This window comes from Pollicipes pollicipes, unplaced genomic scaffold (genome assembly GCF_011947565.3).
Source record: "Pollicipes pollicipes isolate AB1234 unplaced genomic scaffold, Ppol_2.1 Scaffold_5724;HRSCAF=6776_pilon_pilon_pilon, whole genome shotgun sequence".
Lineage (NCBI taxonomy): Eukaryota > Metazoa > Arthropoda > Thecostraca > Pollicipedomorpha > Pollicipedidae > Pollicipes > Pollicipes pollicipes.
Window position 1 is genome coordinate 15,560,875 of NW_023596746.1, and position 14,367 is coordinate 15,575,241.

General features: G+C 48.0%; 1 protein-coding gene across 1 annotated transcript; it reads left to right on the forward strand.

The window, feature by feature from the left end:
- Positions 1-137: 137 nt before the first annotated feature.
- Positions 138-1,702, forward strand: LOC119103676 (larval cuticle protein 1). Its single transcript, XM_037227294.1, has 2 exons — positions 138-164; positions 1,101-1,702. The coding sequence occupies exons 1-2, from the start codon at positions 156-158 to the stop codon at positions 1,491-1,493; spliced, it is 402 nt and encodes a 133-aa protein (XP_037083189.1). The 5' UTR covers positions 138-155; the 3' UTR covers positions 1,494-1,702.
- Positions 1,703-14,367: the final 12,665 nt, after the last annotated feature.

A 14,367-nucleotide genomic window follows, 5' to 3' on the forward strand; every position in this document is an offset into this window, starting at 1 on the left:
GCAAATCTTAATCCGAGTAAAAGTGCACGAGGTCACGTGGGAACAGGCCTTGTAAGATGACGCCAACCTCCGCCGTACCAGTCCGAGGCCGTATAAAAGGAGCACACCTGCCAACTAGACCGTCAGTGGTCGCTGAAGCAATCCAACGATCAAACATGAAGCTGGTGAGTACCCCCAGTGTGCGACAATGAGCTTGCTGAAAACTCCATACACCCTTTAGGAATACTGACTTTGCAAATGTTATGACAGGCAGCTCACTTAAACTGTCACGGTACCTTATGCGAAGAGCGAGAAAGCGTTCAGTTACCTCCGTGTAAGGTGTGCGTATCGCTCTTAGGGACGCATAGCATTCGGATTATGTTCAGAGATCGGTGCTCCCTCCCGGTCAGTGTGGTAACTTAAGACACTCCTGGAATTTTAAAAGACACGGATGCTGCAGAGCAGGCATTTTGTCAAGCATAAAAAGTACGCCGAGCGTAAGTTTTGTGAAACGAGTAAGTCTTTTTACATACTTCTGCTAGTACTGCAAGGTTGAACACCCAGCAGATGAAGGCGAGCGCCATTTTTCGACGCCGCTGTCAAAAACTCCTGTTATTAATATGATTAGTATGAGCTTGCTCCCTCAAGATTGCACTATAACTTCTACAGTGAAATGCGCAGCAGCTGCAATATGGTTGTCCCTAGCTTACCATAAGCGTTTTTAGTGTGACTCTTAGTGTATAAGGGGTTCGGCGAATGCTGTGAATTTGATCTCGTCAGGATGGTGAAAGTCTAACCGCACCTTACCATGGGGTTTAAATTATAACATTCTAATGACACAACTGATGATGCCACAACCGCCAACCTTTTCATTTGAGGCAATGAACATACAGAATTAGAAGACTTGGACGGAAAATCTGTGAACAATGGCACTTCACGGTCTGGAGGGTTTTTTCGTGGGCAGTCGCTTTGATGATCTGTTTATCTCCCGCTTTTTTGAATCAGGTGTACTTTCTAGTGGGATGTGCAGGGATCAGCTCTCACGAACACTCATTGCAGGCTGTTCGGATGGCCTCCAAGCTTGTCATTTTTCATTTGACCATTGTAATCTGCTGTTCCAGCTGGTTATCGCCGCTCTGCTGGCCGTGGCCGTCGCGAGGCCGCAGGAGGCGGACTATGATCCGACAGCCGAGCTCCGTGAGGCCGGCATCATCCGCATGGAGATGAGCCAGAACGAGGACGGCTCCTTCCAGTACGGCTACGAGACCACCGACCCCGCCTCCCAGGATGTCTCCGGTCAGAACAAGATCATCAATTCGGAGCCTGGCATCGTCATGCAGGGCACGTACTCGTTCGTCGCCAAGGACGAGAACGGTAATGACGTGTCGGTCACGGTCAACTGGACGGCCGACGAGAACGGCTTCCAGGCGCAGGGAGATTCCATCCCAGTGGCCCCCGAGGATCCTAACGCTGCAGCCCAGGCCGCGGCGTACGCTGCCGCCGGCGGGCAGTAAGAGTAAACGGACTTGGATGTTCCACGCCATTCCAGTGATTGCTTCAGTGATGACATTTATGTGACTGACTATGCCAGCCACCACCGCTCTGCGAGATATTCCACGTCAAGTGTTTTGGAGGAGCTTCTCGAGTGCTGCCAAACGGTGCAAGGCGTCATTGGAAGAATTGGTATCGATGTTATGTGTGAATATAACTTCGCTTCATTGTCTGTTAGTATTTGGAACTGTCCGTTCAACGTTCATGATGGAGCAAATTCACGTACAGATAAAATTCAACGAGCCAAACCGGTGTGAAGCAAGGTAGTTCGAACATAGCCTACTGACGATTCGCCAGGCTAGTCTTCCGGCGTTTCCACCAATGTCGCGCGGTACGGCTCAATACGCCGGCATCAGCAATGATCAAGTTCGTGGATGGTATATCCTCGCTTCACGTGCCCGCAGCTCGTCGTCTGCGAGTTCTGTTTACGCGGCACGCCGGCGTGTCGGAAGGCAGGAAGTATATTAGCTATGTTGTGTGAAAATACCTGCGCTTCTTTGGCATTGACTGCCGTGCGATGGGGGGGGGGGGGGGGGGCGCCACGGATTTGGAGTTGAGAAGCAGGATTTTCCAGCGGGCCTCCAGGACAGAATGGGGCATCCCCACAGGGAGGGGGGGGGGGCTTCTGGACGGCATGGTTTTCAAGGAGAAGGGCTCAGAGTGCGCTGCTCCCTCATCGAATTGTTGCGTCATCAATGTCCATGAGCACGGTGCATGTACAAGGGTCTTCTCGATTACCCGAAGGGCCTTCCAATTGGAAAACAAGCCTTTCTGTGCCAGAAAATGGCTTTCTCGTCAAAGAGAGGCCTCGTGATTCAGAACAGGATCCTTCCGATTCGCAAGGGAGCCACCAAATCCAGCGAAGGGCGTCGTTACCCCAAAACGTGGAATTCTGATCCGGCAATACGACTACCTGATACGCAGGTTTCTCAGCCAGGCGGGTTCACTGAGTGTCCGGATATCCTCCTGGGGTAAGGGGTCTCATCCGGTCTCTTTCCGTGCAGCTCTTGTACTTAAGGTATAGGGATTTCACAACGATTGTATGGAATCATTTGTTGTGCTCAAATTCGTAACAATCGTAGCGAGAAAAAAAACATTGGAGTCTGCACTTGACTCAGGTCAAGTTTATTACCAATCGCAAACCCTGTACCATTTGTTGCATTTGCGTTTTGAGGAATAGCCTAAGTTTTTTTGTGCTGTCACGTATCCTTCAAAAATTGTTTTCATATTTCCCTGAGAACCAGCGGATATGGAAGCGGTTTTATCTCAAGTGGCAGCGATCGAATGTTCCTCACTATGCATGCGCGTTAGATTATGATCAGCATCACGTACGATTTACAATACCAGGAGATTTTCGGGTTTGCTGTGTGGAAGAAGTCATTGGAGCGAAACTGGATTCACCTTCGGCTTTGCCAAGTCACATGTTCCCTTTGCATGGCTTCGGTGTTGGCTTAGAATTCTGGATTTTTTCGACTGGCTTCGACTTTGCCATTTTTAAGGCCTGGCTTTAACTTAAGTTTTGCTTTACTAGAATCATGGGCCTGGCTTAAACCTAGCATCCTCCGGCTGCGCTCTTGCTAGTTTCGGCCTCATACGGTTTTGAACTGCTATCTTCGGCTTCGTTACGTTGATTTTCTTCACTGCGTCAATGACTTTACTTCACAAAGAAACGTGTTAGCCCGTATTGTCATTCCAGCCTTAAAACCACACAACTTGCCAAGCCTGTGACACATGCATGCCTGAAAGCCAATCACCAGCCCATCTTTCTCAGGACCAATTGACACCTGGAGACGGCTGGGGCCTAACTGTCCGAAACGTGTGTTTGTTAGCACACAAGACGACGACGAAAGTCCTTGCAATTGTTCCACCCGCAATGCCAACGTTTCGTCACAACCACTCCGTAATACCTTGATGGTAATTTCTTTCCTGAGAAGTTCAGCGGGCGCGAAAATAATTTATTTCACAAAACAACGCTGCACACTTGATTCGGCTTTGGCTAGGGCCTCATGATTTTAAGCTGATGAGTCGCATTAGGCTTCGAGTCTCTCACGCTTCATGACACGCTTTTCACGACGAAATTTTCTCACGTTTCTCACGCTTCTAACCACAAAATACAGACAAAAACAAAAGACGCAAACGGAACAGAAATTGTTGTCTTTTGTCGCGGAAACGGTGCTGAAGTTGTGCAGGCTTGTTTCCAAACACACCACAGCTGTTGGAATAATGCATAGGTGTCACGATCGTGTACAAGACTTATTCATTTTTCAATTGATATCCATTTCATTGATATGCCCAAGATGCCTGGCCTAGGGTAGATGAAATCTTAATTTTTCCAAATTTTCTTGTATGACATCCTCATGCATGTATGCATGCATGCAAGCAAAGATACAGGCACTGAATTTCTTTATCACCACTCCATTTCTAAACAAATCTGGTGTCTAAACAACAGCCTAGGCAGTTATATTGCACTTCGTTTTTCTCAAAGTTTCACAGAATTTTGGTCACTAATCCAATATATTTTACAAATTAAAACGTAGTGCTCACTTGAGGAATGATGGATTTTAAGCGTTGGTACGGAATAATCGTACTCGCCATGTGTACACCAACATAGGCTGCTTATTGTAGCCTGATTAAAAATTAAATGTTGTTTTTGCCTGACGGACACCATAACAAAAAATATTGCAGCCATTTAGTGCCAAGTTCACAAAAATCGATCCTCGAAATAACCATGCAAGCGACACGCGATCCAGTGCGCAATAGGATGTCAACCTGCGCAGCCGACCGAAGCCGACCAGTGTTTACCTATGACAATTTCGAAGGTGAAGGGCTTAACGCAAACGTCTCTGGACCTATCGTGGCCTGAACTTACCTGGCCATGCAAGAGGGTCTAGCTATCGGTGGGCACCAGCAGCGGGACAGTGTCAAATGGAGTAGCGGTAATGAAATCCGAAGTCTGCATAATCGCTTTGGCGCATGCTATATTATCCGTACAAAGCAGTTGCAAAGGTAATATTGTGCTCCTCTTCGAAAAGGCTTTGTTTGACACGTTTGCTCTTTTGGTCTGTCATTTCCATGCTGTGTCCGAATCTAGCATGCGCTACACATAATTCATAAGACAAGGATTTGTCATGTTTTTCTCGTGTCCGTTGCTCCCGACGTTGTATCTGCCTTCCCCAGGCGACACAGCCTGCTTGAGGTTTCAAAAAAAATTTCAAAGCAGTATTAGTTAAGCCGGAAATATATTTGTGCCAATCGGGACGGCATGGGTTGTATTTAAACACGTTATCTTCATTTGTGCCAGTTCACTAATGCACCCTTGACGGCTTGGTTTGGCTATACACCTGCCAATATATGAAAGGAGGGCATAGTTCCAGAAAAGAGGCTTCTTATTATATATATATATATATATATATATATATATATATTGTCCTATGTAGAACATCTAGAACAAGGGCCTCCTAGTTCATCATAGACGCCTCTTAGCTCACAACGGGACCTTCTTCGTCATGCATGGCCTCATATGTCATAACGGTGGACTTCGAGTTCATAACGGGGCCTTCTAGCTCAAAACAGAGATCTCCTACTTTATAACGGGGCCTCCCAGCTCATGACGGGGGCCACCTAGTTGTTAACAGGACTCATAGCTCATAATATTAAAATTATTAAAACATCTATGATCGCAACGTCCAGTGCTCATCTCATCTAAGATGTCAACATCCAGCGTTCATAATATCCAAAATGCATCCAATTTCGTGCCTATGGGGGCCATTCACAGAATCCAAGCGCGCAATGTCCAAAGTAGTAACATTCAATTTTTATGGCATCCAAGGATCACGTTCAAAATTAGTGCTGTCGTTAGATGGCACCACAGTAGCACATTCCTTTCAAGTCCTGTCGCTAGATGACACAACATGCCATGTTTCACTCTTTTGTCAACAGATGGCTTAGTCAACCCGGCGATTAACCCATCGTCACATGTTAGGTACAGTGGAACATGGTTGCTTCGAATTAACTAGAGTGAGTGGTAGCCATAGTGTGGCGAGCCGGCGAAAGCCAATCAGTGAGATTGAGCCTCTTTGGAGGGGAGTCTCTGCGGCTAGCGGCTAAGACTCGCGGACGCATGGCTCAGCTGCGTGACTGCACCACGCACTGGGGCCCGCAGCCGGGCAAAATCAACCAGCCCCGCAGCTCTGGAGCTCAAAAGCACTCTGTGGTGTCCGACCTCACGGCTCAGTGCCCATGACTGCCAGCTCAGCCCAGCGGGCTATACGCTTCTGTTGTCGTTGGGAGCTGCGTTGGCAGCTCACGCACAGGCCGTCTCGTAACCTGTCGATGAGATCGCGCTGTTCCCAGATGTTGCAGATGAATTGCGTCCGACGTCGATATTAACAGCGTTGTGGGCGTCGTCACTGATATTGGCGCGCTTGCGATGTATGGACGAAGACTCATCCCAGACCAGTCATATGATATGTGATGGTTCCACATGAGCGCCACCACGACATGCTCCAGACATTCCCTCCCGTTTTTGTCTCTCTTATGCAAGTAGAGCCATACCAAATGTGCCAATGCTCTCAAAGTGAAAAATCTTCTTCAGTTTTCTAGCATTTTGACGGTCTAGAAGTGTGGAAATGCGGTTGCCGTGGCGTTTGCTGCTTCATGTCACTCACATGTGATGTCTTGTCAGCTTTGGTCAGCGCTTTTGCTCCATTCGTACAGAGCGCTGAACGCTGCACTGATTTGATCATGCCTACGTGTGCAATGCATTTCCTCGCAGATTAATACATTATGTTGCAACGAATTTGAACAGTAAAATGCATACGTCACTGTACCAAAAAGGGTGTCTAGTGGCTGGCGTGCAGTTCAGTGCCGTAGATCCCCTGTTCAGTATCGGGAATCAACGGCAGCTGAACAGATCCGCTACTTAGTTTCCTGTTTGGTACCGGGCTCCTTGGTCGTTAGAGGGCCCTACAAATAACCAGAGGTCCCTGAGGGACTCTGGAGGAGGCTCTCTCATAATTGGGCCTTAATACCGGCCGTGTTCAGCATATGGGTAGCTGTCTAGCACAGAGTTAGGTTAGGTATCTAGTTAGGTATCAGGGTCAATGTCTCAGTTCTGGGACCTCTGGCCGACAGGCGAGCCCCACAATGCTTTAGGAACCCCAAAGCCCGCAGTCGGCCCTTTAAGCCCTTCAGGCCTGAAGTGTGATTTTTTTCATTACCTGTAAACCACTTAGCCAACGTTTGCCCTTCTCGCACTGGCCATTGTGCAAGTTACTTCCCTAATGGCTACTGCATGCCCTAGCTATAGTCTCATTCGCACCTCGCTCCACACCTATGATGTCGGTGTTCCGTGACGGCGGAGGAATACCTCGTCAGCAGTCCTCTCGCCCACCCATCACGTCTCCTGTCATGACGCACACCAGTTCATATATGACCTGGCCTCGCTCCACGGCGGGGAATCTGCGAGAGATTCACATAGAAGTGGTGTACCGCTGCTACTTTTTCTCGCGTATGGCGGTGCAGTGGCCCATGCACGCGATGTGGCTCCGGGGCGACGCAGCCGGATTGGCGCCTGTCTGTGCGTGTCCCCGACGGGACGGGGCGGACCTCGGACCTCGGGGTGGACCTCGCACCTCGCCAAATACAACGGTGAACGCCACAGCTCGACCCAGCTCTTCGAGAGTGCTCAGAGGCTGCCGCTCCCCCCGACCAGCCGGCCATCCCCCCTCCCCTCCCCACCCGGGGATCGCGCGGTCAGAGACCTGTTCCGGCGGAACGGAGGCGCTGGTAACGGACACGTGAGCAGACGGGCTCACGTCTGCCTGGTTTGTGACGGCAAACAGTGTGCTGGTCCCAACTCAGTCGTTCACTGCCGGTGAGACGCGTGCCAGGCCGCGTCTGGTGTCCGCTCTGCTGAAGACACCCATCGGGCCCGCAGACTCTTCGGCCTCCCTGCCACAGGACACGACCCGCTGCGTACCGCCATTGCCCGCCTGACGACGGGAGTTGACCTTGGTAAAACCGGCCCGGCGCTCAGCACCGGCCGTGCTAGCCATATGTCCGCCAGTTCCCACCCGACCGCCCTGACCACCGCATTTGCGAAAGTACTCGTTCGGAGTCATGCCGCTGAATCATTCCCATTCCTCTCATTTCGCAACCACAGCTGCAACCTGTTGGAGACGCGACGAAAAACCTTGTGGCTCTACGCGGACCATCCTCGACGTCTCGCAGCCCGACGGTGACCGATTGTCGCGGTCACGGTATGACATTCTACTCCAATAACGGTGACGCCGTCCTAGCACGTACAAAACATTGCAACGGGGCTCCGCGTCTGCTGTTCCTCCCGTAGTCGGCGTGGTCCCTGGCCGCGTCTCACTGCTTCATGTTTCCGCGTCGGCGACCTCTGCAACTTGGCCGACGTCCTATCTAACCGATGGCTGGATCGGTTCCAGACGCTCCAGCACGCCGCGCCACCAATGGCCGCGACCTCCCGGCCAGAATGCATGCATTCCTGCCCCTCGCGCGAGCGGCGTGAGACAGCTACCGGCCACACCATCTGTACCGGTTGGCCAAGCGGCCGGCGCGCGATGGTCTGGCTGCCGCAACATGTCGGGGTATAGCGCGACGAATCACCCTATCACTCCTTCCGCTGCCTTTTGACCTGGACGCCCTGCCGGATTCCAATCGCGCCGCCGTTAGGTTTATCGCGCACCCCGTGCGCCGGACTAAAGCAGGACCTGGGCGAACGGGGATCGACGAGGACCGAGCGCACGAAACGCGTATGCCGTGCCCTGCGAGGCACCAGCAAGGTCCACCGCGACCGTCGTGGGCTGTTTCTGGCTGTCTGGCTTGGGTTCCAGAGCAGGAACTACAAGACGTAGTTGACTGGAGTCTTATCCGCGGTGCGCAAAACGGCTAATTAGCTGTCCTCATGACTGGCCATGAGATGGTCCCAGGCCCTGAGATAGATTGGGTGTATAAGCACATCGCCGTCAGCTATGCACAGATATGGCGTTTCAGCACGCTGGTCCGCTCATAACAAGCTAATACCAACTGCCTGCCTTCTTTTTCTTTGTGCTGTGGTAAGGAATAGGCTTTAATGCATGCTGCATATATATATATATATATATATATATATATATATATATATATATATATATATGTATATATATATGTATATATATATACATATATATGTATACATATATATATATATGTATATATATATATATATATATATATATATATATATATATATATATACACATGTGCGTGTGCGTGTGCGTGTGCGTGTGTGTGTGTGTGTGTGTGTGTGTGTGTGTGTGTGTGTGTGTGTGTGTGTGTGTGTGTGTGTGTGTGTGTGTGTGTGTGTGTGTGTGTGTGTGTGTTATTAAAGACTTTGGCGTAGGTACACTTGATAAGCCTTTTCTGCACTGGCTCTAGTTTTCTGACTGTGGTTGCCTGCTCATCATTGAGACTAAACATCTCGTTCAGTCACCTGAAAATGTCATAAAACAGAGGACCCTAAAGAAGTGTACTAACCTCTATGGTGGATCCGTCATTCTCCTCAGAAATTACAGAGCAGGAGAGAGAAGTCTTCAATTTGGGTCTTAACTGCCATCTACAGCCCGAATTCAGCGCAACAGCCAAGAAAGTAGAGTTGGAATTATTATCCCAAGACATTTCGAAACCACGCGGTGGTAGTAGAGGTAGACCTGGAGTTACGAAATCGACTCATCGGAGAAAACGTCATTAGGCGAAACAACTCTGAAAGCAAGATCCTGACTTAAAAAAACTCAGAGCAGCCGCGAAAATCTTTAGAAGGAGAGATGAGATAACGGTAAGGACAGCCGACAAAACATTCTGATATGCGATTGTCGACAAGCTCGAATAACATAAAAAGATCAAAAAATACTTCCGGATTGAACTAGGTTTGAGCACCAGGAGATTCCACCGAGTGTCGCTAGAATGACAGCCAGAAGACGGTTCGCGATGGGGCGGAGTGGCCCTTCAGTTCTTGATCGGAACCGGTAATATGCCCTTGGTGTTCTACTCCAGGGGCCCCTTGCCCGGAAGGAAATAAGGGGTCCCATTATTGTTGAGTAGAGTGGAGGTCTCATTAATGTTGAATAGAGTAGGTCGAAATGAATGTTTCAAGAAACAAACAAAGTCATCCCATGCTTGCCGAAGAACGTTCATTTTTTCAGAATGAATTTGTGAAAAAAGTGCATCAAAAGTTTTGATCATGCCCGCCCGAAACCTCGAGAGCAAGGACAGCGATGGTCTGGGTTGCAGCTTCCGTAAAACCAAACGGCGCAGGCCACTGCAAGTGTCACCAGACGGCGGGCGCTGCGTTAATCTATCTTCTGGACAGATTAATAGTTACAGAAACACGAAAAATAGAGAATCTATCTTTACTCTTACAGTTCCACCACCAGATTCCAGCATCACTTCGCGGTGCTTTAAGGGCCAACCGTTCTTATCATCAGTCTAAAAATCACACACGTCAAATATGTGCCCAGACTGCCTTGTAGATGTAAGATATGATGTCCTGAAACGTTCAAAGAAACTTCTTTCAGAAACGTCATCATTTTCGTCCACCCACTGGCCAAGGCTCAGTATTAGCTGTTGAGCCGACGCTGCGCGGCCTACGTAGACTGTAACGCCTGGCATGGAGGTTTTTTACGTAAGATTTGCGAGTACGCATGTTCAAAATTATGTATTATAACTTGCATTGCTAACTGATTCAAGTGTTTAAACGTGATTAGTTCCAAACCGTTATCATTTTCGTCGACCGGTGGACCATGACGAAAAATTCACCGCTGAGCTAGCGCTCCAAGGACTATGGAGACTGCAGCGCTTAGTGTCGATGTTTTTGTTGCTAAGATTTGCGAGCGCGCATGTTAGAAACCACGTTATATAAATTGTATCACTAATCGATTCTGACTGAATGTTAAAAATTTCCGGACAAACATGGCTTGGTGATGTTAATACACATTGTTGACCACTCGATCTACAATCAAAATCTTCACCCTCAAACTTCGATCAAACATCGATCTACAATCTACCTTCGCGATGTCCTCAATGTCTGTAGAACGCAGATGAACCATCGTAAAAAGCCTCCAAATTCTATCGGTTTAGAAAGAGTTCACCAAGCCATTGAAAATTAGGGACACCGGTGGTTTATTGCAAGCAGTCGTTAAACGTCTGATTTCTGCAGTTTACTGACCATAACACGTGCTCCGGTGGGAGTCAAATCGACTCGCCCCCAGAGTTTTTTCCAGAATAGTTTCGGAACGGCGTGGCGCAGCCACGCCATATTTGGCATAGCTGTAAAAAATTGAATAGGGATCGCTTGGCATCAAAAATTTAGATGTACTTTGTAAGGTCGTTGACCTACGGCAGATCAAAGCCAGGCCATCGTTTCAGCGAAGTCAACTTCCAGGGAATCTTTCAACCTGATGCAGCTATCGAGTGTAAGACAAAGCCATACACCTCTGAGATGCTTTTTTAGGCAACAAAAACATTGAATGAGGAAGTTACGTTGAGCTAAGGTCAGGTATAAAAGTCAGACCAAGGCCAGAACGAGTCTGTTTTATTACTCTACGGCTAGCTGTATGGGATAGTTTCTGGTGCTCATTTCAAATTTATTGATGGCTGGAACTGCATTACACATCTTCTATGGACCCCTCAGAGGTCACAATAGGTAATTGACCTAAACTGACCTAAGTCCATATTTGGCTTAGAAACATGCTGCCTAGCGCAATCTTTCTCGCTTATTGAAATGCAAAACTCAGATCAGTCTTGCATGGCTCTGGTCCCATGGCCTTCAATAGATCAAAAAAGGCCACTAACCTTAACTGAACATGTGAGCTTTTGCTTAGGAACAGTTATTTAGGTTGTGGGCCTCTTAAAATACCAACCTGAAATTTGACCTTGTTTGGCCTTATTTGACCCAAAAATCATGACCTACGAAACTCAAACTTTGACATAGGTGAGCTCACGCACAGGTCAACACACCCTGTGAATTTGGTATCTTTAGCTCTCTTAGTTCCCGAGATATCAGGCGGGTCGAAGTAACCCTCATCCGAGCGAAGGGTATCTGGCCGGCCACCCGGGCGCGTGTAAAAAATGTAAACAGAATTGATTTGACGGAAGCCTCTGGTTTCTGCTCTGGTTACAGCGTAAAAATTGCAATGAAACGAAAAAACCGCATCCCTTGTTAACAAGTAAACTATATCCGGGGATATGCTTGTGGGGGGATCAATCATAAAGGGGGCTTTTGTCAACCCTGTGTTCCTCTTAGCAAGGCTCTGGCTACCCCCTGCCTACACACAAGAGAAGATCAAGTCATCTACGTTGAATGAAATGGTCATCTACGAATGAAAAGGTGAAAAGTCAAAATAAGAAAAAAATGAATGTCATCTACAAATAAAATGTCCGTGGGGCCAATTCATACCTAAAGTAGGCAGCTTCCCGGTGACATTTTCCTGGGGTGATGTGGTATAAGGGAAGATAATTCGGGAAAAGGTACTGCTGTAGGTGTACAGCACATGTTTGATATTCCAATTAGTAACAATGCTGATCCAGAAATGTGCAACAAGGCAGCCATACCATCAGTTCGCGGTCAGTCGTTCGGAGACAGCCGGGTTAGGACAGTGGCCACCGACGGCAGACGGAAGCAGGGCTCAGACAAGGAATATATGGCAGAGTAGCTTTCATTCTGTGGCTTGGTTTTCAGAGGAGGATCTCCAGTTTGATGGCTTTTGTCACATGGTTTTTGGAAGTTTCAAGCTTCAGAATTTGTCTCCGCCTAAAATGTGGCGACAAGTCCTATCTCTTGAAAAGCAGCCAGCGAAAGGAAGACGCACGCAAAATATGTTGTACTGTGAACCCATCGGCTCACTTTTAAAATTATCACCACCCTATGCTCAGGGCGATATTTTGGCATCTACCTTGTGGAGACAGATGCCTCCTCAATGACCTAAAATGCGTGCCCGCTCGTGGAATTTCAGCTCCCCAGGGAACACAACGTTGAAATGGACGAATAATCTTGGGAAGCTGGATAGCCTTATTTCCCGAATGACATAGATGAGTCGGATATGCAAGAGTGTGCACCAGTGAGAAACAGCTCTAGATGCATATTTAGAATAGCAGCCATTATATTTGAATAAAGAGCGATAACCTTCGTTTCTACCCTCCCCCGGTCATGGGGCTTGTTTTCCAGAAAAAAAATTCTGAAGTACACCCTGAGCTTGGTCCCCACTTTTTGAAGTGTTTTTACGCCTATGCAATGTATCCCCAAAATATGGATGTCTCCCAGATTAGCACACCTCTTCACAAACTTCGGGGGAGAGTTGGAACCCTGAACTGAATAAAAAGTAGGAACACCTCTGATTTGAGGATCTATGCGACTGGTAACCATTCTTAATCAGGACAAGAACAAAAATGGCAAAACTCGGCATTTCAGGACTGTCATCTCCTCCTTTTATTCTCGTTCATGAAGAGTGTCATCAGACTTCAACCTTAAAACCCACGATTCTTTGCATAGGGAAGAAGACTGGTCGCATGTGACTGCTTCAGTGAGTCAACGGCCTTTTCGGTGTCTTGTGAAGGCGGTTTGGATAATCACAGGTAAATTTCTACCTTGATCGGACCATCCCACCGACTTACCCTGAGCTGTCGATGCCTCTCGTCACTGAGGACAGGATGCTGAATCGCGGCACCGCCAACGAAGTAAGCAAGGTCAAAAATTAAACCCTAGGCACGCATTCATGACACTGCAATGCGAATGTCACTTGCAAAGTTGCAGTGCATTGAAAGTCGCCGCCCATCTGATATCAGTCACATCGCATGACCGATATGTTTATGTTGTATGTTTGTTTATGTTATGTATGTTTAGACAACAAGATATGCGAATATGTAGCTATCATCCCGCGAATTCAACGGAACGTTACACTATGGTTTTGATTTGTCCCCCTAAGGAGCTTACCACATCGGCACATTTCGAGGCGCACACTGCTTTCAGGAACGAATGTCACACGGCCCATAGTGGCGCAACTGGTTCAAACTTCAACCAATGCGCTTCTCGGCAACAGACCCTTGCCGCCGTCGGGCCAATCACAAACGTTCGTTTATTAGCACCCATAGAGGCACCACAGCGGTTGTTATCACGACGGCAGGCTCGACAGCTGCAGAGATGAGGCGTTGTGTTTCAAAGCGTTGATAGCGTAATTTGGACTAAAAAATGATTAAACTTGATATCCTTATGATGTTTTGACCGCGCTGCAATGGCACTACACAGCGTTTTTATTAGACGAACTGCTCTTGAGGCTTCACTAAAGCATGTTTTTGAAATATGCCCCACAGGTGGAACACTCCCTGTACCGAGATTTTTGGATGTTCCACTGAACATACAAGTGCATGAATAGAATGTGCGGCCAGGCGTTGATCGCCTTCTTTTCTCAGTACACTGTCGGGGAGGTTCGTGCAGGGATAAAGCAATGCATTGTTAGCAAGACGAACCCAACCCCAGCCCCGTTAAAGTGTTCTTTGTTCGAGTTGTCACTAATCTCATGGCATTGGCCAGTGATCAAAGAAACTCTAAGCATGCGTTTCGATATAACCAGTGATAATTAACGCCAACAGCTGCGACATTATATTAACAGCCGTGCTGTCTTACGTTAACATGCCTGCAGACTGGGAGATGTCTGCTTTTTGCCCGCGACATCTTGAATGCAAGATGCCATTGGATCCTTCGCAGTAATCTTAATCCAAGTAAAAGTGCACGAGGCCACGTGGAAACAGGCCTTGTAAGATGACGTCGATCTCCGCCAG